The 25510-nt window shown below is 38.6% G+C and overlaps 3 protein-coding genes across 7 annotated transcripts in view; 1 reads left to right on the top strand and 2 right to left on the bottom strand.

Moving 5' to 3' along the window:
- GFM2 (G elongation factor mitochondrial 2) overlaps positions 1-10294 on the bottom strand; it is a 51226-nt gene extending 40932 nt beyond the window's left edge. For 2 of the 3 annotated variants that reach the window (XM_018065536.1, XM_018065538.1), the window contains exons 1-3: positions 10123-10294; positions 2815-2901; positions 569-653 (exon numbers count right to left, since the gene is read on the bottom strand). In XM_018065536.1, coding sequence (XP_017921025.1) covers positions 569-653; positions 2815-2877 — 148 coding nt within the window. In that variant the 5' untranslated portion in view covers positions 2878-2901; positions 10123-10294. Of the gene's footprint in view, positions 1-568; positions 654-2814; positions 2902-9988; positions 10073-10122 lie in introns of those variants that run through there. The other variant, XM_018065537.1, reaches the window with a different exon arrangement.
- Positions 10417-17599, top strand: LOC102170360 (ribosome biogenesis protein NSA2 homolog). The gene is made up of 6 exons (XM_005694547.3): positions 10417-10540; positions 12491-12678; positions 12770-12920; positions 14208-14387; positions 15793-15985; positions 17347-17599. The coding sequence occupies exons 1-6, from the start codon at positions 10538-10540 to the stop codon at positions 17412-17414; spliced, it is 783 nt and encodes a 260-aa protein (XP_005694604.1). The 5' UTR covers positions 10417-10537; the 3' UTR covers positions 17415-17599.
- Positions 18339-25510, bottom strand: part of FAM169A (family with sequence similarity 169 member A) — a 68206-nt gene continuing 61034 nt past the window's right edge. For all 3 annotated transcript variants that reach the window (XM_013972678.2, XM_018065539.1, XM_018065540.1), the window contains exons 12-13: positions 24801-25004; positions 18339-22557 (exon numbers count right to left, since the gene is read on the bottom strand). In XM_013972678.2, the coding sequence (XP_013828132.1) occupies positions 22009-22557; positions 24801-25004 (753 nt within the window). In that variant the 3' untranslated portion in view covers positions 18339-22008. The remainder of the gene's footprint in view (positions 22558-24800; positions 25005-25510) is intronic.

Here is a 25510-nt window from a genome sequence, read left to right as displayed (position 1 = left end):
ATATTCACCAATAAGGCAGGCCATTAAATTTACATGTCTTTACAAGTTACACAGCCAATCGGTATTTTTACTCCAGTATTCTCACATGACCAAGATGGTAGTGAGAACTGCTACAGAATGAAGTTACAGGTGAACCTTGAACAATAGAGGTTTGAAGTGTGTAGGTCCACTTACCTGAGGATTTTTTTCAACGCATGCATGCCACAGCACTACACAACCTGCAGCTGGATGAATCCACACACGTGGCACTGCAGATGCACTGCGCCGATCCACCTGCTACACCTCTGAGCCAGCTACTCAAGCCACCAACCCTTCCCTCTGCTCGGCTCATGAGGACGGACAGCACATGAGAAGTGTGAGTTGACTGATACTACCTCCGAACATCTACCAGAATGCTTCAATTCCTAATAATCTCAAAGAAATAGCCAAGAAGTAAAAGAGAGCCACTGTTTTAAAAATGGTTGGCGATCCCTAATAAGGGAGATGCTTGTAAATGAGAGAGAAAGAGACAGAGAAAAGGGAGAAAGCAAGCAGTTTAAGAAAGATGAGAAGAATCTAACATCTATACCTGGTAGGGAACTGTAATTTCTTCCAAGAAGTACATGTAGCTTTAATCTTTTTAGACTTGCTCTTATTTTAGAGGAACACATATTCTGGTGAGGAGAAAAAGAAATGTTAATTTTATTTTAGCATAACTTTTTACTGTAGCTTTAACATCATAACTATGCTTTGAATCTTCATATAGTAGTCCCAGTTTATTATCTCCAACTCTTAAAAAGCGACAACACAAAATTATAGAAGAAAAAACTAAGGCTAAAGTTAATACTGAGCTGACCTTAGATGATGGCTCTTCTCGATCTGCAGCATTAACATCACAGGGATCTTATTTGAAAGATAAATTCTTAGGACCCATTCCACTCAAGAGAATCAAACTCTACAGACAGGGTCAAATAATGCATCTTAACAAGCCCGCCATTTGTCTGTAGACAGACATCTAGGTTGCTTCCATGTCCTAGCTATTGTAAATAGTGCTTCAATGAACACTGGGGTACACGTATCTCTTTCAGTTCTGGTTTTCTCAGGGTATTTGCCTAGTACTGGGATTGCTGGGTCATATGGTAGCTTTATTCCTAGTTTTTTAAGGAATCTCCATACTGTCTTCCACAGTGGCTGTATCTATTTACATTCCCACCAATACTGCAAGAGGGTTCCCTTTTCTCCACACCCTCCCCAGCATTTTTTGTTGGTAGACTTATTGATGATGGCCATTCTGACCAGTGTGAGGTGATATCTCATTGTAGTTTTGATTTGCATTTCTCTAAAAATGAGTGATGTTGAGCATCTTTTCTTGTGTTTATTAGCCATCTGTATGTCTTCTTTGGAGAAATGTCTGTTTAGGTTTTTGTTTTTTTTTTTACCACTTTCTGACTGGGTTGTTTGTTTTTCTGGTATTAAGTTGTATGAGCTGCTTGTATATTTTGGAAATTAGTCCTTTGTCAGTTGTTTCATTTACTATTATTTTCTCCCATTCTGAGAAAAAGCTGTGGTACATATACACAATGGAATATCACTCAGTCATAAAAGGAATGCATTTGAATCAGTTCTAATGACATGGATGAACCTAGAGTCTATTATACAAAGTGAGTAAGTCAGAAAAAGAAAAACAAATATTGTGTATTAATGCATGTATACGGAATCTAGAAAGACAGTACTGATGAACCTATTCGCAGGGCAACAATGGAGATGCAGACATAGAGAACAGACTTATGGACATGTGTGGGAGTAGGAAGGAGAGGGTGGACAAATGGAGAAAATAACATGGAAACATAAACGCTACCATATGTAAAAGAGATAGCCAATGGGAATTTGCTGTATGACTCAGGGAATTCAACCTGGGGCTCTGTAACAACCTAGAAGGGTGGGATGGGGTGTGAGGTGGGAGGGAGGTTTGAGAGAGAGGACATATGTATACCTATGGCTGATTCACACTCACATACGGCAGAAACCACACAATATTATAAAGCAGTTAGCCTTCAATTTAAAATAAAGCAAAAAAAAAAAAAAAAAAAAACCAAGCCCCCCCAGGTAACTCTGACAGCTAGAAAGCTTTTAAAATACATTCAGGGGACAAGGAAGGGAGAGGAAAAAAACTAACATTTTTAAAAGCTCCCAAGTATCTTCTTGTAATGTTCCCACACAGAAGCTGGATGTTCTCCATCAATTTATCCCTAGACCACCAGATTCAACGGCTGTCAATATATCTGGCATTGCTGCAGTTAGTGTATGTAATGATTCTGGGCTGCCACAATCTGCCTTTCATGATATCAAGGAATGCATACCTGTCATTTCTGTGTTACTTCTACATTAGTTCCCAAGTTGCTAGCAACAAAACACTATCATTATAAGAAAACAGATTAAGAGTAGAGAAGTGACCCAACTAATTAAATTTCTACTTCATAATGACCAGGGTAAGACGGTATCATCTATCAAAAGGTGTACATCCTGAAAGCATCAGAAATGGAAACACTGAAGAAAATCTGTGTAACTCCTTGGCCACTAATGACCTCAAAATGGAATAGAGTCTCAATATGCTGCATAGGTAATTTTAAAGCAGCAAAATGAATTTACAGACTAATGAAAAGGCATGCTTCTTGTTGGCTACAGATTCTTCCATACTCCCTGTTAAGAAATTGCTGATATACTAGAATAAGAAATACAAAATTCTTATACTAGTATATGAAATACACTAGACCTTCAGGGAAGTCAAGTAACTGAAGTTGTCAAAGTACATTTAACTTTACAAGAAAACCTTACATTAAAGTAGTGCAAGCTGGATATTTTCTTCCGATTCACTGCAAATATCCTTAAATTGGACATCTTGGCCCTCTAAATTGTTATTCTCTGAAAAAGAAATAACAGAATTGCAAAACTAAGCTTATGTACTACATGTAAGACATATGCAAGGCAAATGCAGTATATTAAGTAAAAATGTATTACTGTTAAAAAGTACAAATGATACTTTTAGCTATCAAAAAGTCAATGCATAATTCAGAAAATGACACTCAAACTAAACATGAGAAACATGGTTCTCACATCCCTTATTTTTTCAGCATCCTTTAACTCTTCAAGAAAGATGTGAAGATACTGCAGAAAAAGACATACTGAAATTACAATACAGCAAGCAAAAAAGCATTTTTATGTTAAAAAAACAGAATTAAGTACAGAAAGGTAAGCATCTACATGTTAAGTTGGTAATTTCTCACTGACAGTGTAATTTTTTGGTTTATCTGTATATTCTGATTTTTCAACCAGAAATATACAGAAGCAAGTCCTCTTCTATGATCACAGAAAATTAGCGTCTTTAGTCTAAAAAACATATACTAAATATTCACCACGCATCAGGTACGCTCTCAAAGCAATGAGAAAAATGCACAGAAGCATATGAGACGAGGGGGGTGGGCACCAAGTAAACAGATAAGGTTAAACTCCATTGGGTACCTGTTATGGAAGACGTCATGTCAAAACTCATTATCATCCTTTCTAAATCTTCTCCCTTCTGTTTCTTAAGACAGAAACATTCTCTACCCTTAGTTAGGAAGCTGCCGGTCCTTTTGATTTTATTTCCCAAATATATCTTGAATCCATTCCCTCATCATTTCCAATACTAAAGTTCAGAATATTTGCAAAATAACATATGTTAGATTTACTCTGAAATAGAACAAGTTCAGAATCCTACCATAACAGAATACAAAAAGCTCACCAATATGGCTTGATCCCACACTGCAACCTTTAAGAAACTATCACCTGTCAAAACCTGGTATATACATTGATCCACAATTTTCTGAAAAGACTTATTAAAATACTCTTCCTTTGCCCAACCACATATATGTATTCTGCTAGATTTTCTTCAGACACTTCAATCAAAAAAAATATTTAAATACATGTATACACATATCAGGAAAATGTGTATATATATCTATCGGGAAGCTATACACAGACACACACACACACACACACACACACCGGAAGATCCCCTGGAGGAGGGTATGGCAACACACACACACACACACACACACACACACACACACACACACACACACACCCCCTGGAAGATCCCCTGGAGGAGGGTATGGCAACACACACACACACACCCCGGAAGATCCCCTGGAGGAGAGTATGGCAACACACACACACACACACACACACACACACACACACACACCGGAAGATCCCCTGGAGGAGGGTATGGCAACACACACACACACACACACACACACACACCCCCCCTGGAAGATCCCCTGGAGGAGAGTATGGCAACACACACACACACACACACACACACACACACACACACACACCGGAAGATCCCCTGGAGGAGGGTATGGCAACACACACACACACACACACACACCGGAAGATCCCCTGGAGGAGAGTATGGCAACACACACACACACACACACACACACACACACCGGAAGATCCCCTGGAGGAGGGTATGGCAACACACACACACACACCCCGGAAGATCCCCTGGAGGAGAGTATGGCAACACACACACACACACACACACACACACACACACACACCGGAAGATCCCCTGGAGGAGGGTATGGCAACCCACTCAGTATTCTTGCCTAGAGAATCTCTTGGACAGAGGAGCCTGGTGGGCTACAGCCCATATGGTTGCAAAGAGTCAGCTTAGCACAATACACAGTAGTAGCAGCACAATGTATAGTAACATAACAAATAGTAGCACAAGCATAGTAACATAACAAATAGAGAAGCAGATGTAAGCTGTTTCCTGTTAAGCCAGACATTTAAAAGACTTGCAAAATTATAAAACAATATAAAACACCCTTCAAACTAAATCATTTTTGTTTTTGAAAAGCAGGTATTTGCATTATAGTATATTAATGACATTAATATCTAATGGATTTATTATTTTAATGTATTAAAACATTTTAAAGTTTTGCTTTCATTTCTAATATCTGAGTATCAATTACAACCCATATAAACAAAACTGTTCTTGAGTTCTCACTCATTATTAAGAGCAAAAGGTTCCTATAGACCAGAAGTTTTAAACTTATTCCACCACTGTGTTTCCCAAAGTAAATGCCCATGATTATTATTTTAGGTTACAGAGGGAAAAAAATTTACTAAATAAATGTTAGAAACAATAGCCAACAAAATCTATGATTTCGTGTGTGCACGCATGCTCCTTTGTGTCCAACTCTTTGTTGCCACCTTATGGACTGCAGCCTGCCAGGCTCCTCTGTCCACGGAATTCTCCAGGCAATGGGTTGCCATACTCTCCTCCAGGGGATCTTCCTGACCCAGGGATCAAACCTGAGTCTCCTACGGTCTCCTGCACTGCAGGTGGATTCTTTACCGCTGGGCCACCTGGGATTTTGTAGTATTGCTTTTATGAAATCATTTATGTAAAAATGTCAATTTAAGGAAAAATATTAAGTAATTAATAGCTCAGGTGACATTCAGTTGTCAGACTTAAAAAGGTAGTACTCAGATCACTTAAGTGGGAAATACTGCTTGAATCCATCATCTTGTCAATTTCCTACTTAAAAACCTGTCAAGTCTTTTAATATGACAAATTTGCCCCTAACTACCTTCACAGCCTTGTACTCTCCCACTCCTACTCTATTCCAGGAGCTCTAGCTAAATACCTCTGAAGCACCATGCTCTGACACCTTCGCACCTTTGTGTGTAATGGTGCCGCTGTCTCAAAGTTGTCCTCAAATCCCCAAAGCCACACACCTGGCAAATTTCTATTCAACCTTCAAGCCTCAGCTTGGAAGCCTTTTCTAATCTCCTACAAAGTTTTCATACCACCTTCTCTCTGTTTTCATATAACTCGAACTTATATTTATGCATGACAAACATGGTATTTCCAAGTTATCTCCACTACCGACCCCAAAGGAGGGATCTTCTGTCAGCAGCCTAGCACCATGCCGCAAACATTTTTCTGACCTACGAAGTTATTTAGGGCTTGCCACTGAAATTCTTCCTCTTGGCTCAATGATTCTCAATGAAAATGGTTTCCTACTGGTGCTATCAGATGATTCTCTATACAAGGTCCAGACCTCCTCAGGTTTAGACAACACATAAGTACAACTGAGGCACTTTCCTTGGCGATCCAGTGTTTTTTAACACTCCGTACTTCCAATACTGGGTGGGGGTTGGGGGGTTGTGTATGCAGGTTCAATCCCTCACCAGAAACTAAGATCCCACAGGACAACGGGGAGTGGCCAGAAAGCAAAAACAAACAAAAGCGTAATCAAGCAAAGCCCTGTGGGGCCTTCCAGAACAGAGGCCCCTCCCGTGTCCTCAACTTGCCTGTTGTCTGTAGAAAAACTTTATCTAGGTCTTCCAGGTCTTCCCCAAGTTCCAAAGAACTAATTTAATAAGAGAAGTGAGAAACTGCAGAAATAAAACAGCCAAACGATAAAATAGTAAGTTCACCTATTCTAAACCATGTTCTTTGAGTTGTTTTGCAGATACTGAAACCTCCACCAGGTGGAAGTTAACTATCTGATGCCGACAAGCAGGTAGACTCCAACTGACTGGAACGACTATCCATGAGCCGATCACACCCACAATCCCCCTCCCTCTCCCTATCTTTAAAACCTTTCCTTTGGAGAGTTGAGGCCTTTTAAGCACTAGCTACCGAGGCTCCTTGCTCGTGTGTCTTAGTCCTCAGTCGTGTCCGATGTTTTGTGACCCCATGGACTGTAGCATGCCAGGCACCTCTGTCCATGAAACTCTCCAGGCAAAAATACTGCAGTAGGTAGCCATTCCCTTCTCCAGGGGATCAAACCGGAGTCTCCTGCATTGCAGACAAATTCTTTACCATCTGAGCCACCAGGGAAGGCTTGCTTGGTACCCTGCAGTAAACACTGCACTTTCCCTCACAACCTGGTGTCAGTAGATGGACTTTACTGTGCTCATGCAAGTAGACCCAAGCTTATTTCGGTAAAGTAAGTACTCACTAAAAGGTGCGACACCTTATGTTATGAAAAGGGAAAGTAACGAGGGGAAAAAAGCTAGATATCCATTCTACATGATCAACAAGTTACACAGTCTATAAGCAAAAGAATCCATAGACTATTTAAAAAAAAATCAGTGGACTATCATGTCTATAAGGCTTAATACACAAAAACAGGAATCATGGGACACTAAAATACAATCACAAAATACATGAGTATGCAAGCAAAAATGAAGATGTTGTTCCTGAGGATGAAGTCATGGATTAATAGGAAAAGAGATTCTAAAGCATCAAGTTAAAATAGTCTGTTTGCATATGGGATTTGTTAGCATACTTAGTAATTTTTCCTGAATTAGAAACTTCAATTCAGATTTGTGTCATACTCAATATTCTCAGAAAAGTATCAACTATGAGTCAGGTCAATATGTTCATCATTAACGTCAATCCCTACTGTCATTTTTACTTTTTTCTTTTTATGTTGAATAGAGCACCTCAAGCTAGCTATCTAAACACTCATTCTTACCACAGGATTTACATCACAAGTCCTAAGATGAGCTATTTATCTAAATTTTTAAAATGCGTCTAGCGTTTAACTTCATTTAAGAAAAAAGCTTGGCAAAAAAAAAAAAAAAAAAAAAACAAACGGTTGCTAGAAAAAAATACTCAGTAATTAAAGATACTCTTAAAGGTCAACTGGAAAAGTACCTTCCAAGTCCTTGTTCTTCTAACATTTAGTGAAGCAACACAAGGAACTGGGTGTTGGAAACATGACAATGGGTAACACATGATCCCCAGACTCAGGAACATTGTGACTTTTAACAACCCTGCATATCAAAACAACAAACATCCCATTCATAACACCTTCTGCATGGCTTTTACCACCGTACCTGTTTCTCCTCTTTAACAAATCAATTTACAAAGCAGCTCTCACATCCTCCTGGCTTATTCTTCTAACCTTATCTGTACCAATAAATACCATTCAAGTATCATACAGATCAGGGGAATACACTGTCAAGCTTCTGACAGCCAAAATGCAAAGAGTGGCTATCTAGTATATACTTTTGGGACATGCACTAAAGTAGTGATGATACCCTTCTTGGCTACTGACAGTTAGGTAGAAAGAAATTTTTTAAGAGAGCTTTTTGCTAACATTGATTAGTTTAGGTCATTTCTATCCCAAAATCCCAGGTGAAAGTAAAAACAAATGACAAACAACATAGCAACAACTTTGCCTCTTTTTCACACAAATCAAAACGTGACTCTTGATTAACCTCTAAAATATTTTCTATTTCTGATTCAGAAGGGAAAAGGGCATATGGCTTTGAGAAATACAAATTAAAAAAAAAAAAATCACGAGTCCACAATTTAAACAAACCTATTAAAAACTTCCATGAACTGGCAGGAAGCAAAAGAAACCAACACATAAAAGTTCATACTGTATGATTCCAATCACATCAATTTAAAACAGACAAAACTAATCCGTTCTGTTCAAAGTCAGGATTGTAGGTACTCTTAGAAGTGAAAAAGGCATGAGGAGGGCTTCTCATATGCAGGTCATTTCTTGATTTGGGTGCTGCTTATATGGGTATATTCAGGTTTTGAAGAATTCACTAAGAACGTTCATCTACACTACACGTTTGTCTTCGTGTCACAGTTATTACACGTCAATAACGTCTTTTAAAAACTCTCCATAAACTTTTATTTATACTAGAAATGTCAAGTGGGCCTTTCACTTGTGGTGGGAAAAAGCCAACTGGACTTTAGTTAGAGGACTTGCCTGAGTCCCAAGTCTTCTATGATTTTAAATGACTAACTTCAAATCTCTGAGCCTGTCTTTTCATCTATCACATCACATGATCCACATGAGAATTCAATTCAATTAACAAGAATTTATTGTCTACCACTGTCTTCTAAGTAATGGGGTTAAAAGTAGTGAGCAAAAAACAACAATCCCTGCTTCATGCTGTCTCTATCCTAATCAGTGGATACAAATAAGAAACAAAAGGAATAGAACACACAGCATCTCCCATGGTGACAGGTGCTACAGCAAAGAATTAAGCAGGAAAGGGGAACTGAGGCAGCAGTAACTGTAAGTAAGGAGCTCATGTGCTGTGCTGTGCTTAGTCACTCAGTCCTGTCTGACTCTTTGCAATTCCATGGACTGTAGCCCACCAGGCTCCTCTGTCCATAGGGATTCTCCAGGTAAGAATACTGGAGTGGGTTGCCATGCCCTCCTCTAGGGGATCTTCCCAACCCAGGGATCGAACCCAGGTCTGCTGCATTGCAGGCGGATTTTACACCGACTGAGCCACCAGGGAAGCCCAAGAATACGTACTGTGTAGACTACTCTTTCTCCAGGGGATCTTCCGGACCCAGGAATACAACTGGGATCTCCTGCATTGCAGGCGGATTCTTTACCAGGTGAGCTACTAGGGAAGGCCAAGGAGCTCATGGAAGGCCTCAATGTAACAGTGACCTGAATCAGGTGGGGAAGGCAATACCAGGGGTAAACGTATCCCACGAAGAGTCTACGTAATTTACTGCACTTGGAAATATACAAATGCTAATTAGAATGAGTTCGGGTTCTAAAGAACAGTCACATTAGAAGATGAAGGCTTAAAAAAACTGCCTCAAATCCATGCTCTAAGACTTTGGGAGACGAATAACTGAATGATGTTCCAGACGTAATTAAAGAAACTTCAGCGATCATGCTTTAAAAGGTAAAACGGACACTTTCTTGCGTACCGCTAGAGAACGACGAAATGCAAATTCACACCGCCCTGTGCACCAAAAGGCCTCACGAATTTCAAAAATTAGTACGAAAAAACAGGACGCTTTCTTTTCTGACAATCGTTAAGGCCCAGTAATTTTACTTTCCCTCTACAGTAAGTTTTCATGCCTCCGCATCCTTCTCAATCGTGCACACATTACACACGGTGACAGAACAAAGACCAGTCGCTCTCGCTAGAGGGAGAGAAAGGCCCACACCTGGGCGAACACCGAGGTGAGGGGACGGGAGACTGCGGTTCTCGTGTCGGCCTGGCTGTAGCATCCTAGAAGGCCTCCAGTGAACTGCGTGGTTCAAGGCACGCGGGAGCCGCACGGCGCGGCCCGGAACCTACCCGGCACTCGGTCGCATCTGGAGGCCGTCTTTTTCCCGCCCGGCTAGCGAGAGCCGACGTGCCGGCCGCAACCAAGGGTGCAAAGGTCTTACGTCGCTACGCTGTGTCTCCGAGGACGCCCTACCGGTGAGCGGAACTAAATCTGTTTCGCTTTGCCTCAGTCGGCGCCGCACTTCGCCTTTCCGGCAGCGCCCCACTCAAAGGCTGCCGGCTAGCAACTTCCGCCCTCTTAGCTGAAAGTGGAGAAAGGAAGCTCGGAACGGTTGCGTCGCGGATTTTCTGGAGCACGTCGAGTTAGAAGACACCCTTTCCTGTCGCGGGTGGTGCGGAGTCGGCTCGTGGGTCTCTGAGAGCCGAAAATTGAGAGCTTCTTCGCGCTGCGGGGACTGCACCCGGCGGCTCAGCAGCCGTCACCATGGTGAGGAGGTCGCCTCGGGAGCTCGGGACCTAGGGCGTCGGAGGTGGCGGGGCCTGGGGTCCCATGGGCGCTGGGGCTGGCGGTGAGGGGTGATAGGCGGAAGTAAGGGGCTTCTGAGGGAATGAGGGTGGACTCCGTGGGGTGCGCTCTTGCTCAGTCGTGTCCGACTCTTTGCGACCCCCTGGACTGCAGCACGCTAGGCTTCCCTGTCCTTCACCAACTCCCGAAGCTTGGTCAAACTCCTTTCCCTTGAGTCGGCTATGCCATCCAACCGTCTCGTCCTCTGTCGCCTTCTCCTCCTGCCTTCAGTAGTTCTTCGCGTCAGGTGGCCAAAGTATCGGAGTTTCAGCTTCAGCATCAGTCCTTCCAGTGAATATTCTGGAGTGATTTCCTTTAGGGTGGACTGGTTGGATCTCCGTGTTGTCCAAGAGACTCTCAAGAGTCTTCTCCAAAACCACAGTTCAAAAGCATTAATTCTTCGGCGCTTAGCCTTCTTTATGGTCCAACTCTCACATCCATACCCTGGGGTCAAAATAACCTCACTTATGGTCGGTGGAGTGGAGTATTCGCCTAAGCACAGGCTTTTGCAGTCAGACAGGTTTCACTCTGCTGAATTCCTGACTTCACCTAAAGTTGTGTGGCCGTCAGTTCCAGATCCTAGTGATCTCTGTACACTAGTCTTTAATCCCGCATCAGTCCTCATCTCGGCTGAGGAAACTGAAGGTATGCCCTGCCGACGGCCAAGCAGCTGGACTTAACAGCCCAGATCTGACTGCCAGATCTTCTGTCTTTCTACTACGTACCTAATCTGTATTTCTCTGCGAAGTGGCAAATCCACGTACCGTTTTCACGGTTGCTGCCAAGTTTATGTGATAGCACTTGAAACCACCACACAGTACAAAGTAACTTGTTGATTGTTACACTTAGAATTATTTTCCGTGTTGTTGGAGTTGGCCTCACACCATTGTTTTATTTTTGTAATCTTAAAATACAAATAGACTGGGGCCATAAGTTTATAAATAAAACTGGCATATAAAACAAAACAGGCGCTTAAGAAGCAAAAGAGGATCCCATACATTGCTAATGAAACGAAAAATAGTACAGCGCCTTGAAAACAGTTTGGCATATGTGGGAACAAAGACTTTTGGGTACACGTTTATTCACTGAAAACTGGAAACAAGCTAAATATTCGTCAACTGGTAAATGAGTAAACAAACGGTGGTAAAAATAAAATGGCTACTTGTCAAAGACTTGAAGTATGGATTCATGCAGCAATGTAGGGGAATCTCAAAAGCCTTATGCTAAGTGAAAGAAGCTAGATGCAAAGGGTTGCATATTGCAGATTCCATTTACTTTCATTCTAAGAAAGGCAAAACTAGAGCAACATGCCAGGTTGGAGGTGGAAAAAGATGATTTACTTCAAAGTGATACACAACTTTCTGGGGTGTTGGAAATATTCTTGATTTTGACTGTGGTTACAGAGCTGTATAGCTTGTGAAAACTTACAACTCTATACCTTCATGCACATATCTTTGTATGTATGTAAATTATACTTTAATAAAACTGGATAAATTTTAAAATTTTTAAATAAGTATGAATGATGATTATATTGAAAAACCAGATATTGATGTTCAGAAAAGAGCAATTCTAGCTAGAATCAGATCGTCTCTTTTGTGGTCCAGTGGATTTTGGACAGTTCTCTTCAATGAACAGTAACTTTCACTGAGTTTATTACAGAAGTAAATCCTGATACCGCATATCATCCAGGATTAAAATTTATTTAACTTACATTACATGATTAGGCTTAATAGTGCAAGTTATTTAATCAAGTGAGCAGTGGGTGATATACGACGATTTATATACTTCATATGCTGCTCATAATAAAGTATTTTAGAATAATTCTGTCGGTTTTTTTTTTAATTAAAGTTAACACTTCTTGCATCGTTATAGCCACAAAATGAATATATTGAGTTACACCGTAAGCGCTATGGATATCGTTTGGATTACCATGAGAAAAAGAGAAAGAAGGAAGGTCGAGAGGCTCATGAACGTTCAAAGAAGGCAAAAAAGATGATTGGTCTGAAAGCTAAGCTCTACCATAAACAGCGCCATGCTGAGAAAATACAAATGAAAAAGACGTAAGTACCATTTATTTGTTGCACCAAGTTAATGTCTTTTGAGTATTAGTTGTTAAAACTGATAATCTTGAGTCTTTCTCATTCTTGGTAGTATTAAGATGCATGAAAAGAGAAACACCAAACAGAAGAATGATGAAAAGACTCCACAAGGTGCAGTACCTGCATATCTACTGGACCGAGAGGGACAGTCTCGAGCTAAAGTACTTTCCAATATGATTAAACAGAAACGAAAAGAGAAAGCGGTAAGCAGTAAAAAATTGGTCTTTATTTTTGTTGTTGTTGTTCAGGAAAATTACTTAAATTCATATTTGAGGTTCTTAGTTTCTTCAGTTAAATGGCAAAATAAAGTACAACTATTACATTATTTAGATGTTGAAGTCTTTCATATAAAATGTTTTAGTAATAAAAAAAAGGTTTGCTTTCTTACCATGAGAACATTCAGCAGGATTTAATTTTTTTTTTAAAGAATGTCATGCATCTCTAGTTTTCAAAAATTATTTAAGGTAATTCCCTGCCGACCCAGTGGTTAGGACTCTGCACTTCCACTGCAAGGGGCACAAGTTCAGTCCCTGGTCAGGGAACTAAGATCCCGCACATCATGGGCAAAAAAAAAATTATTTAAAACAGCTTCTTATACTTGACAGCTCCTAATGTTGTGGTGGTGTAGAGAGGGATACAACTGCTTCTTGTTTTTGTTGCTTTGCAGTGCCAAAACTGGTTAAAAAGTAGAGTAGTGGAAAGCATCCTAAGTGATTTGACTCAGATAAAAGTTCAGAAATTAAAAAGAAAAAAAAAAAAACTTCTGGCTTGCCCTTAGTGTCAAATTCGGTTAAATTTTGCTAAAAGCTGAGGGAAATAGATAGATACTATTTTTAAACACCTGTGGATAGAGTGACAGATGTAGGTAGCAGCAGAATATGCAGTATCTGTATTTAAAGAACTGACAGTCTCCAGATTTGATCTGTAAAATCTTACTGCTTTTTTTGGTATCTATCAAAATTAGAACGGTAGAACTTCACCAAATTTTAGAGATTATCTACTTAACCTCTCTTCATTTTACAGATGAGACTGGAGTCCAGGAGTTTTGTGAATCACTTTTCACAGGCACTTATTTATGAAATGCTATAGGGTTTGTCCTTCATAAATAGGTCCAGAATTCTTTCTGCTGCCTTGCGCTGCTTGCATTTTTCTCCCCCTGCACAGAATCTACACTCTAAGGAGGTACAAAATATGGAATGATGATTTTGTCTTACTAATATTACCTAAAAATCCATTCAGGGTAGAAATAGATAAGAGAGACAGTCTTCCAGTTTTACACTATGAACTATTTAGCAGTAAACTTAACTAGTTCCAATTAACTTCAGGCTTCTTGAGGACACAGTGTAGATCTCTAGAAAACAGTTGAGCCAAAATATTGTTGCTTAAGCAAAAAAAGTGAATCTATAACTTTGTACAACTAAAAAATACTGGACTTTTTATTCTCATTCTCTTTTACTAACAATATAAATTTTAATTGTGATCTGTTTTAGGGAAAATGGGAGGTCCCTCTGCCTAAAGTTCGTGCCCAGGGAGAAACAGAAGTATTAAAAGTTATTCGAACAGGAAAGAGAAAGAAGAAAGCCTGGAAGAGGATGGTTACTAAAGTCTGCTTTGTTGGAGATGGCTTTACTCGAAAACCACCTAAATATGAAAGATTCATTAGGCCAATGGTAAGACCCTGTTAGAGTGCAGTGGCTTAAAGATCTGTTCCTGTGGTAAACCGGATAATTTACTAAAATTCCTTAAACTGGTATTAAAAAAAACAGGTTGAAAGATGTTTTTAGGCTGTTTTTAAGCTGATGGTAGGTATTGTTTAGCACTTTTCCACTACTGTCAAGAATCTCTGGCTTCGTAGGAGATTTGAAATGAAAAAGAATTCTCATTACAGAGATTGTCAGTGAATCTGGACTTGTAAACATGACAGAGACTTCCCTGGAGGTCCAGTGGTTAAGACTTAGTGCTTGCAATGCAGGGGACACAGGTTTGATCCCTGGTTGGGGAAGTGAAATCCCACAAGCTACATGGTGTGGCCAAAAAAAAAAAAATTAGAATCTTCATTTCTACACAGTCATTTTACTCATTCATCAAGTGATCTATATGTCTGACACTTGTCTTTGAGAACAGTTAGAAAACTGGAGACTTGTTTTTTCAAGAGTCAATTCCAGCTTAGTAAGAGAAGTATCAGTGCCTTTGAAACTATTTACTTAATATGTAGTCATTGACAAAAGAGAGTATTAAAATAGCAGTAATGGCCAAACTCAAATCTCCTTCTCTCCTCCCCTAATATATTTTTGCAGAATGCCTTTAAACAGAATGAATTCATCTCTCAACTAGACACCAGCCTGCTTAGAAAAACAAAGAATCAGAGGGGAAAGTTGGCAGTATTACTCTAGCTCTCAATCTGAATCATTTTCAATGAATTAAAATGTTGCCCAGCATCCTGCTTCTATCAAGTTCTATTGGAACATAGCCGTGCCCATTCATTTACATATTGTCTACGGCTCTAGGTGACTAGGTGAATCTCGTCTCTGTAATAGAAACTTCTCTGGGCTGTCTGCAGCTTTTGACCAGTATTAACCGTCAGTGCAGAGTTGACAGTCTTTTTCACCAAGGAAGGTGGCTGAGGTATATAGAGACTTGGAATCAAGATACTTAAGTGTGATTCCATCCTCACACTATTTAGCCTGGGAACAAGTTATTTAACCTGCTGGTCCTTGTTTTATCTTTTTTTTTTTAAGTAGCAGGAGTTGTTAAGGCTGTCATGCTGAAATGCACTGTCTGTGAGCTCTGGCACAGTGCCTGGCATGTCTCAGGCCCTCAGAAGTGTACACAACTGGACAGCTATTCCATGGTGAAAACTTCTTAGGAGTACATGTTTGAGTTTTTCCTCACATATTTTTCTGTAACTCAGATAAGTTGTCTGTAGAATTAATTCTATTTTTCTGATGCCTTAAGATGAGATAATCAATCCTCTTTGGAGCAGGGTGGGGAGACGATTGGAAAAGATAAACAAAAAGAATCAATATTCATCATTAAGATCTTTAACTTAGAACATTCTTGTGTTTGGCTTACTAGGGATTACGTTTCAAGAAGGCTCATGTAACACATCCTGAACTGAAAGCCACCTTTTGCTTGCCAATACTTGGTGTAAAGAAGAATCCCTCATCCCCACTATATACAACTTTGGGTGTTATTACCAAAGGAACCGTCATTGAGGTGAACGTAAGCGAATTGGGCCTTGTAACACAAGGAGGCAAAGTCATCTGGGGTAAGTCCAATTTGAATATGGGGTTCTTGGTGTTATAATCCTAAAATAGACATTTTAAAGTTGACATGAAGTATGCAGCAGATTTTAATGCAGTTAAACTTGATGTGACTAACACTTAGAAAATGTGAACGTTCTTAATTTAGTTTACTGGTTTCAGTTATATAAACTACATTGCTAGATTTTTTTGGTTGCTTTTTGTTTAAAAAGGTATTATTAGAAAAGATGGGAAGTTACAATTGAAAAATACTGGAAGAAAATAACCACAAACGGGGGAAGGGAGGCATACAGCAAACATGTAGCTACACTACTTAAGTGACAATGACAAACTAAAATATGTCCTATGTAACCACTTTAAATTCTTTTTTCCTCATTTTCTTAGTTTTCTGCTTTCAGTACCCAGGTATTTCTAAACTTTAATGTTCTTTGAAAGGGAAGAATACAGTGTATAGCTTATTGATTGAATCTTCATATGAGTCATTGGCACGTACTTCATGTTGACCTAGAATTTAAAATAGGTTAATAAAACTAAGTATTTCTTGGCTACTGGTTGGCCATAGTATTATGCTGAGAAGGTATATTTTTATTTAGTTTTTTCAATAGTTTCTACCCAAAATTAATATTGAAGTTTTAACAAATGCTTTTTTGGCACCTGTGAAGGTGATCATACTTTTTCCTCTGAAATATTTAGGGAATTAATTGATGTATTAATAGTCTTCCTAGTAATAAACCATAATGTATTTCTAGAATATACCTTCCTTGGTCATGATGCATTGTTCTTTTAATATTCAAATGATTCAACTTTTCCAAGTTTAATTTAGGATTGTCTTTTCTGAGATTTTAAGTAAGATACTTTATTTTTTATGTTATCTTAGTCGGGTTTTTGTGTCTGTATAATGCTAGGTCAGAGGAAAGAACCAAGATAGTTTAATTTTTCTATGGTTTATAGAGAAATTGTTTTGAAAACTGGAAGGTTCACTTCTCCTGCAGGTTTTGCTAATGGATTTGAAAACTTGGATTATTTCCTGCCTTGCTCCTGGTATAGACCAGGTTCCAGTAAACTGCAGCCTGCAGGGCTGCCACTTGTATTGGAAGACAAAAACAAAATAGGTTGTTAAGTTGATCTGAAACTTAGTTAATAATATTTGATGCTTTTTCCAGTAAGAATTGTGTAGAAAAGCAGTGCTCAGGTCAACCCACAAAGGCATGTTAAGTGATTCCGTTTTATAAAATCTCATGTAATACTACAGTTGTTCACTTTTTTTCTTTCTTAAAAGTGATGATTGTAAATATTTTAAGAAAAGATCGTATGTATTCTTTTTTATTAGCTAACATCCCTCATTGTTCTGTTTTGTTTCCCTTAGGAAAATATGCCCAGGTTACCAATAATCCTGAAAATGATGGATGCATAAATGCAGTCTTACTGGTTTGACAGCAGTTACATACAAATAACTCCTTATAATTACTGAAGACTACACACCAGTTGGGAAACCATTACTCTGATATTTCTGAATACTACCAATCAACCTTACATGTTGTCTTCAGTCAAAGAAAACTATTTATTCTACTGTTTTAAAAATGAAAAAAGCCAACATTAAAATGATCTAGTTTTACAAACTGGTCTTTTGCATCTGTTTAGCATTTAAATGTTCATAAAAATAAAATTAAAAAATCAATTATAGAAATATCTTACTTCAGCAGTATTTGCATTAATGAGTGGTAATATGCAGTGCAGACCTGTCATTTAAAAAAAGGAAAAGCCAGTATAGCTGAAAATACCTTTTATCATAAAGGTTAGTGCACACTCAAATGTGAAGAATAGTCCAAGCAACTTTGTCATGTCTAAGACCTTACCTTTAGGTCTTCTCCTCCTCACCGTAGATTATTAATCCAAAGATATATAGCATTAACACACTTTAATGAAAATACTTTAAAAGTGTACAAGAGATGGCACATTACACTATAAAGTTCAGAAGAATGATAGTAAGTCAGGGAATTAGTATCTTAAACATTTTTCCCTTCTCATTCATCATATATAATACCGTATACTTGGAACTGTATTTTCTACTCAAGACACATGAAAAAGATAAGCCAAAATGTTTATACTTTTAGCATTTTCTATATTCTAAACTTAGGGTAGTATATTTATATTTTTAGAATGGTAAAAATGTAAGTAATTCCAGATAAAATAGTTTTAAAAAGACTGCACTAATGCCCTTAAGGGGAAATAAATATATTTGCAGTTACTTAGATAATACTAAGGTCATGTTTTAGTCAAAAGCACATCTGTGATCCGAGTATGTTTGTGATGGAGCTTTAGGGTGTTTATTATATTAATTTATAATCACGTTAATTGTTTTCAATTCTGTTTATTTTTTTTTTAAAGTCTGTCTTGAAAGTACAACCAATGTGATTAATTGTGGCTTTAACAAAATCAGTGTAAACAAATCCAGTATCTAAACACATCTTCACCAATGAAATTAGGGAAAAGGGAAGGAATTTCAAAACATAGACAATCACAAAATATAGGTTTAATTACTACTGTTAAAATTGAAAAAAAGAAAAAAACTACCAAGAAAATAAACATAAGTACTTGTGTTAAGTCTTGCTCTTTTGAATAATGTAACATCTTTCTTAAGTTCTATAAACAGGTAGAAGTTCTGGAACACACAAACACTTAGGAAAAGAAAGGCTAGTTCCTTGGGAATGACTATCCAGTATGATACAGTTACTTCAGGATAACCTAAGAGGAACCCACCTTACAATCAGATTTTAACAAATGATTTTGCCACTAATAGAAATGGGGAATGAGTGAATGACAAGTTTTGGAGGGTGAAACGAAATAAACTAAAGGTAAGCACTGGATACAGAGCTGAGGTTTGCTTATTTTTCACAAGCAAAAATAAGCAAGTTAACTATCTTGTACAAATAAAGCTTGATACTAAGTATGTGAACAGAAGCATAAACATTGCAACTAATCACACCCATGAAAGACTAGTTTAACACTTTAAACACAGTATTGCTACTAGTGGACAAACAAGGCAGAAATTTCTAAAATACTGTTATACAGATGAGTAATGTTAGTATAAATTCTTTATTTACATTAAGATCTGTCTCAGTTTGCTGGTGTGACCAAACCTTAGAAGGTAATCCCTAAGGGTAAAGCAGAATGTAAGAGCAAATATTCAGGTACCAGATAAACGCTCAACTTGATACAATCATAAACCTTCAAAATATTTTTCTAAAGTCGCTGAAACCATTTTAGGTGGTGTTCTGGTGGTCAGCTAAAAGTGAACCATTGATCACTACTAGCTTTTATGCTTGCCATGATAATTCTCTGCACTGAGTGGAAACACCATGAATATAGACACATTTTAAGTAGTAGAAGATTGACATTCTGTCATGCTATTTTTGATTTTATAAAAAAATCATAATAGACCCTCTCTCTTAAAAGTTGTAGAGGAACTTTATAATAAATTCTTAAATATATTTCTGTGATGTCTAGCAATTTAATAAACTTGAAAGTAGGACTAAAATGTTTCTAATAACTGTCTGCTTTATATTACACAAGGAAATATATATGTATTTACACAAACTGCAGTGAACTCCACACATAAGACTTCTAAACAGAAAAAAGCAGTTCACGAAGAACTATAAGAATGTGACTGGACACTCAACTACCTGGTTGAAATCAGATTTCGGTCCTCTGTAAATCTGTTTTTCTAATGCCTTTTGCAAAAACTACAAGTAATCTGATTAAGTTTTATTTAGAGTCCTAACTCAGAGATAAATTTTGTTATCAATTCTATACTCACTGAGCATAGAACTCATTGTTACTGAACATGAAAGTTAGGTTTTCTCCCTGTGAGTTAGATTTTTTTCCATATGACTTAACTTTTTTCCCTCTGCTATCTATAAACTCCAAAATAACATTTTCTGTCAGAGATAAATATATGACAAAATTTTTCTTGTGTGAACAAAAATTTTGAAACTTGATTAAAATGCGCTTATGGTTTAAGAATAAACCAAACAAGTATAAATTTATACAGCGAGTCCTTAGTGATCACATATGAATATCCATTTCTTTCCTGTAAACTCAGCAACTATATTCACACATCAAGAAAATGTCAGTGAGCTCAGTCTTAAACTACATCTTGTTAAAGAAAAGTATTTTAAAGAACAATGAAGAATCCAAGTTAAAAAAAGGTAAATGTTAGGTTTTTAAATCTGTTTTAAGAAATTAAAAATGGAAAGGTTTAAGAATTTACTGAATTTATTTCCCTAACTGTGGCATTAACAAAAATTTCTCACAAAATGTATAAACTACCATAAACATTCAATACATACACTAGTACTAGTCACTTATTCTTTCACTTGACTAGCATTTGTTAAGAAAACAAATGGCCAAAGTGCTTAATTTTCATTTAGAATGGAGTAATCTGGGCTAACTCTGACCATAAAGAAAATGGAGGGGACACAGTATTCAAATTTTTACATGAATAAGGAGGGTTTGCTATTTTGCCTACTAAAGATTTTACCTCAACTTTAAATCTTCCTAAAATGCCAACAGCCCAAAATAAAATTCAGTGTCACCTGACTATAGACTAAATAAACCTTCAACATCAATCCTTGACACCTTAAATAATGACACAAAATCATAACAAAATTTTTTTTTCATGTAAGGACCAAGCGATTTTAAAAACAATCTAAATGGTCTCAAAGCATTCTTAAACTTGAATGAAAATTTGAGCACACATAATACTTTCAAAGAATAGGACTGTTTTAAGATTCTCTTTGGATCTGAATGACCATTTTGTTCACTTTTAAATAAACTACTATACAAAAATAAACAATTGAGGGTGTGTTTTAAATTTTTTGTTTCTAGTTTTCCCAGGCAAAGGCCTTTGCTGTGGCAATACAATGTACACCCAGGCTAGCCTGTAACTTCTCTGCACAGAACAAATAAAGGGCGAGCAAGCTCAAAGGGACTCACTCTTGCAACTGTGGCTCCTAGGGCCACTTACTCCTGCCATCCAGGCCTAAGGCTGGGGCGCAGTTCTAAACTTACCAAAAATGGCAGCCAAGGGCACAAGCTGGTAGGCAGGCAGAGAGATCTTTTGACAGGAATCACTCCGTCAGTTAGGGAAGTGGACAAAAGCTGAGGGGAATATAAACAAGATTCTAGAATAAAGGCAGTGTCAGGATTAAGGAGAACCCTTTAGGAAGGGTTCTCATACTTCTGAAGTATACATGTTAATCGGGTGAGAACAAAAATACAACCCCCAGCTTCAGAAGAAATTTGAAATAATTATGCTAGCGCCTACACACTAGAGTTAAATCCCGAGTAGTACTGTTAAGATCAGATGTTACCAAGAGGGAACTGGAAACAGACTATGTTTGTATTTTTCCACAGACAAGTCAAAGGAAGAAACTGCACCTGCAACTAAGAACTAAGAGGTCAAAAATACCACCTTTGTAAACCTTTCACCATAAATTTCTGAATTTGTGCTCTCATTTAGCTGGTTACTTTGACCCTAATTTACTGACATTTTTGTTTAAGCACACCTACATTTTAAAAAATGGTGATCAGTTTTGAAATTTAAAATAAAACTTCTAGAACCTTCACCAAGATTACTATTAAAACCCTTAGTATAAAAGATGTCTGTGATCCTTATAATTGATGGAAGCCCTACTACTTTCATAGTTTTTAAATTTCTATTTTCTGAAATAATAATGGTCAGATATCTCCAAATGCTAAAGAAAATATAGTATGATCTGGTTTCCCAAAATCGAAAAATGGTTAATAGAAATAAAAAAAATTGTATTTACACAAAAATAGCCTGAAAAATTAAAAAGAACAGTGAATCCTAGGATCTAAAGGGGAGGGAAAAGCAGCATCATAAATAAGTTCAACTTGAAAATTTGGAATTTTTGTCCTGTGCCCCATGCTATTTATTAATCACCGTATTTTAAAAACAACAAATTTTTACAAAGAAGAGGTTTTATCATCTGCGTTTCTTCCTCATTCAGGTCAGCTTGGCTTTCTTCTTTGCAGGTCCTTTGTGCCCTTTGGCCTTTCTTCTTAAATTCCTCCTGTCAACCACAGGCACTTCCACCTCTATCTCCTCGGAGCTGCTGTCCACAGTCTTCTCTGTTGATTGTGTCAACTGATCCAGTTGCTCAGAAGATGCTTCAGACTGCTCCTCTGACAGGTTCTTCTGTCCTGCATTCTGTGAAAACGGCACATCTTCAAGTTCAACCTCTACCAGAGAGCTCTGAGGCAGAGCTGCAGATGATTCCTGGGGCTCGGCGAGCCCCTCCTCACCCTGGTCTTCCAATGAGGCAGTAGTGTTGGGTGACACATTTTCAGGGATCGATTCCTCAGAAAATTCAGCAATCACAGAGTTTGGAAAAGCGCTGTCGGACCGTTCTTCATTTGCGATAGTAGCCACATTGTCTGAACTCCCAAAATGTGCTTTCTTTCTTGAAACCGGAGGCAGCTTCTCTTCAGTGTGCCCCTTGTCATCAGATGGACCTTCATCCAGCAACATTTCTGAGTCAGTTGCATGTGAGGTCTAAACACACAAAAATCCAGTGAACAACTTTTTTAATAAAGTTCTTACAAAAATTATTCTTAGGCACTGCTATGCAATGACCCTGAACCACATTTTAAAGAATTCAGGACTCACTACTTTTGTTGATCATGTGCACATATTCTCTGAATACAGCTCGATTTCTTAAAAACTGTATTACATGATAATTTGGATTCATTAAGTGCTTGCTTTAAAGATGCAATAAAAGTAATGATTTTACCTCAAAAAGTACTTAAGGCTCTTAAACTTTCCCTCAAGATTCTTCAAAACCATGAATCAACTCAAGTGTTTAGTTACTGGAGCCAGAACCAGAACCAAGAATCCTGGTACTTGGCACTGTGCTACCCATTGGGTTTGAATATCAGCTGATAGGTGGGGTTTCCCAGGTGGCGCTAGCCGTGAAGAACCCACCAGCCTGTGCAGGAGATGTAAGAGATGCGGGTTCGATCCCTGGGTCAGGAAGCTCTCCTGCAAGAGGGCCTGGCAACCCACTCCAATATGCTTGCCTGGAGAATCCCATGATCAGAGGAGCCCAGTGGGCTACGGTTCACAGGGTCTCAAAGAGTCAGACACGACTGAATGGACTTAGCAGGAAGGAAGGCAGTGAAAATTCTACTCAGGTACATGAGACACCAATAAAATAATGCTATATAAGAGTTTTTTGGACTTAAATTGGATATTCAAAACTAGAAATTAAATGTCCTTTCAGATGTGGCACGCGCACACGCGCACACACACACACACACACACACACGAGTATTACTCAGCCATAAAAAAGGAATGAAATCTTGTTATTTGCAACAACATGGATGGATCTACACGGTATTATGCCAAGTGAAATAAGGCAAAGACAAAACCCATAGGATCTCATTTATATGTGGAATCTAAAAAACAAAACAAAATGAAAACAGACTCAGATTAACAGAGCAAATGGGTGGTTGCCAGAGGGGAGGGAGTGAGGGGACTGAAACAGGTAAAGGGGATTAAGAGGTACAAACTTCCAGTTACAAACTAAGCCACAGAGATGTAATACACAGCATAAGGAATACGTCAATAATATTGTAATAATTTTATATGGGGACAGACAGTTAATAGACTTACATTTTACATTTAGGTGATCATTTTATAACATATGCAAAATCAAATCACTATTTGGTACACATGAAATTAATGCTGTACATCAACTATTTCAATAAAAATATTTCTTTAAAATATTATATCAACTTTTCCCCACTAATCAATATCTCTAATTAAAACAAATAAAATGACTGTACTGGTCATAGACCAGCAATGCTGCTAAGTCGCTTCAGTCGTGTCTGACTCTGTGCGACCCCACAGATGGCAGCCCGCCAGGCTCCCCCATCCCTGGGATTCTCCAGGCAAGAATCCTGGAGTGAGTTGCCATTTCCTTCTCCAATGCATGAAAGTGAAAAGTGAAAGTGAAGTTGCTCAGTTGTGTCCGACCCTCAGCGACCCCATGGACTGCAGCTTTCCAGGCTCCCTCCATCCATGGGATTTTCCAGGCAAGAGGACTGGAGTGGGGTGCCACTGCCTTCTCCAGACCAGCAATAGGTAATTCAAATATTTGCGTGCATGCCTGCTAAGTCGCTTTAGTTGTGTCCGACTCTTTGTGACCCTATGTACTGTAGATCCACCAGGCTCCTCTGTCCATGGGATTCTCCAGGCAAGAATCCTAGAGTGGGTTGCCATTCCCGTCTCTAGGGCAGCTTCCTGTCCCAGAGATCGGGAAAGAGTCACCCAGGTCTCTCATGTCTCCTGCACTGGCAGGAGGTTCTTTACCACTAGCGCCACCTGGTGAATAATATTTAGGTGTGTTACTCAGTCATGCCTGACTCTTTATGACCGCATGGACTGTAGCCCTCCATGGGGTTCATGGAATTCTCCAGACAAGAATACTGGAGTGGGTTGCCATTTCCTTCTTCAAGTATTTAGGTAAATAATGCTTTATCCATTTTCCTAAGCATTTCCTAAATTTACAAAGTAAAACTCATTTTGTTACCATAAGTCAGATATGAATGAAGTTACAAAGATTTGAATTTATATTACTGATCGCATCTGCTCAAAATATCCAATGTAGTATAATTTATTTTTCGTAAAGGACTGTACACATTAAAATAGAGGAAAATATATATCCTACACTGCCCCACCTGAGTCACCAAGGCTGAACACTATAACCATAAAAAGTTAGGTTATTTTTCTATTACCTTCTCCTGTGCAACACCCTCAAGGGGTTGTGAAGAGTCTACCACCAGTGGAGCAAGATTCGTAGAGTCTTCATTGGAATTAAAAGACTGCAATTTTAATTCTTCATCTAAAACTTCACTAGTGGAGTCCTCCTCTTCTGTTACGAGTGAAGTCTTAAGAGTATCATCTATTATCTCACCATTCATAGGCTCTAATGCAGATTCCTACAAAATTGAGCAAAAAAAAAAAAGGACAAATTACAGATTACCTTACTTGTCATGCAACGTGGGTCCATTCTCAGCACCTCCCTATCATGCACCAGGACCCAAGATACAGTCTACTACATCACTGGGCATAGGTTAAGGAACAGCAGAGTCAGGAAGAGAACAGAACCCCTAAGCAGCCCGATTTCCCTCTGTGTTCATGGAGAATGATGCAGTGAAGAGACCCTACCGCCTTCTTCCTCTTTCTCCTTACAGGGCAGTCACAGGAAGAACCTTTTCAGTAAAAAGTTACAAGAGAAAATCTAAATTTGGTGCTGGCTCTTTACAGAACATCATCTGTTCAGTAGTTGGAATCTTTGGGATCTGAGTAAGTCACAGTTCAGCATGCCTGGGAAGGAAGCACTACCAGATTTGTGGCAGGCTGAGTTTGGGTAAAGCTTCTTGCTGGGAGAAGAGAGTCCCCGACCTCAGTGAGCTCACTGTACAGTTAATAAAGGGTTGTCCCG

This window comes from Capra hircus, chromosome 20, assembly GCF_001704415.2.
Source record: "Capra hircus breed San Clemente chromosome 20, ASM170441v1, whole genome shotgun sequence".
Taxonomy (NCBI): domain Eukaryota; kingdom Metazoa; phylum Chordata; class Mammalia; order Artiodactyla; family Bovidae; genus Capra; species Capra hircus.
The sequence above is the reverse complement of the archived record's forward strand: the minus strand, read 5'-3'. Positions and strand labels throughout refer to the sequence as shown.

Bases quoted from the DNA above. Each gene is read 5' to 3' on its own strand.
- LOC102170360 (XM_005694547.3), top strand. The intron at 12,679-12,769 runs GTAAGTACCATT...CATTCTTGGTAG, and splicing joins AAAATACAAATGAAAAAGAC to TATTAAGATGCATGAAAAGA. The intron at 15,986-17,346 runs GTAAGTCCAATT...TGTTTCCCTTAG, and splicing joins AGGAGGCAAAGTCATCTGGG to GAAAATATGCCCAGGTTACC.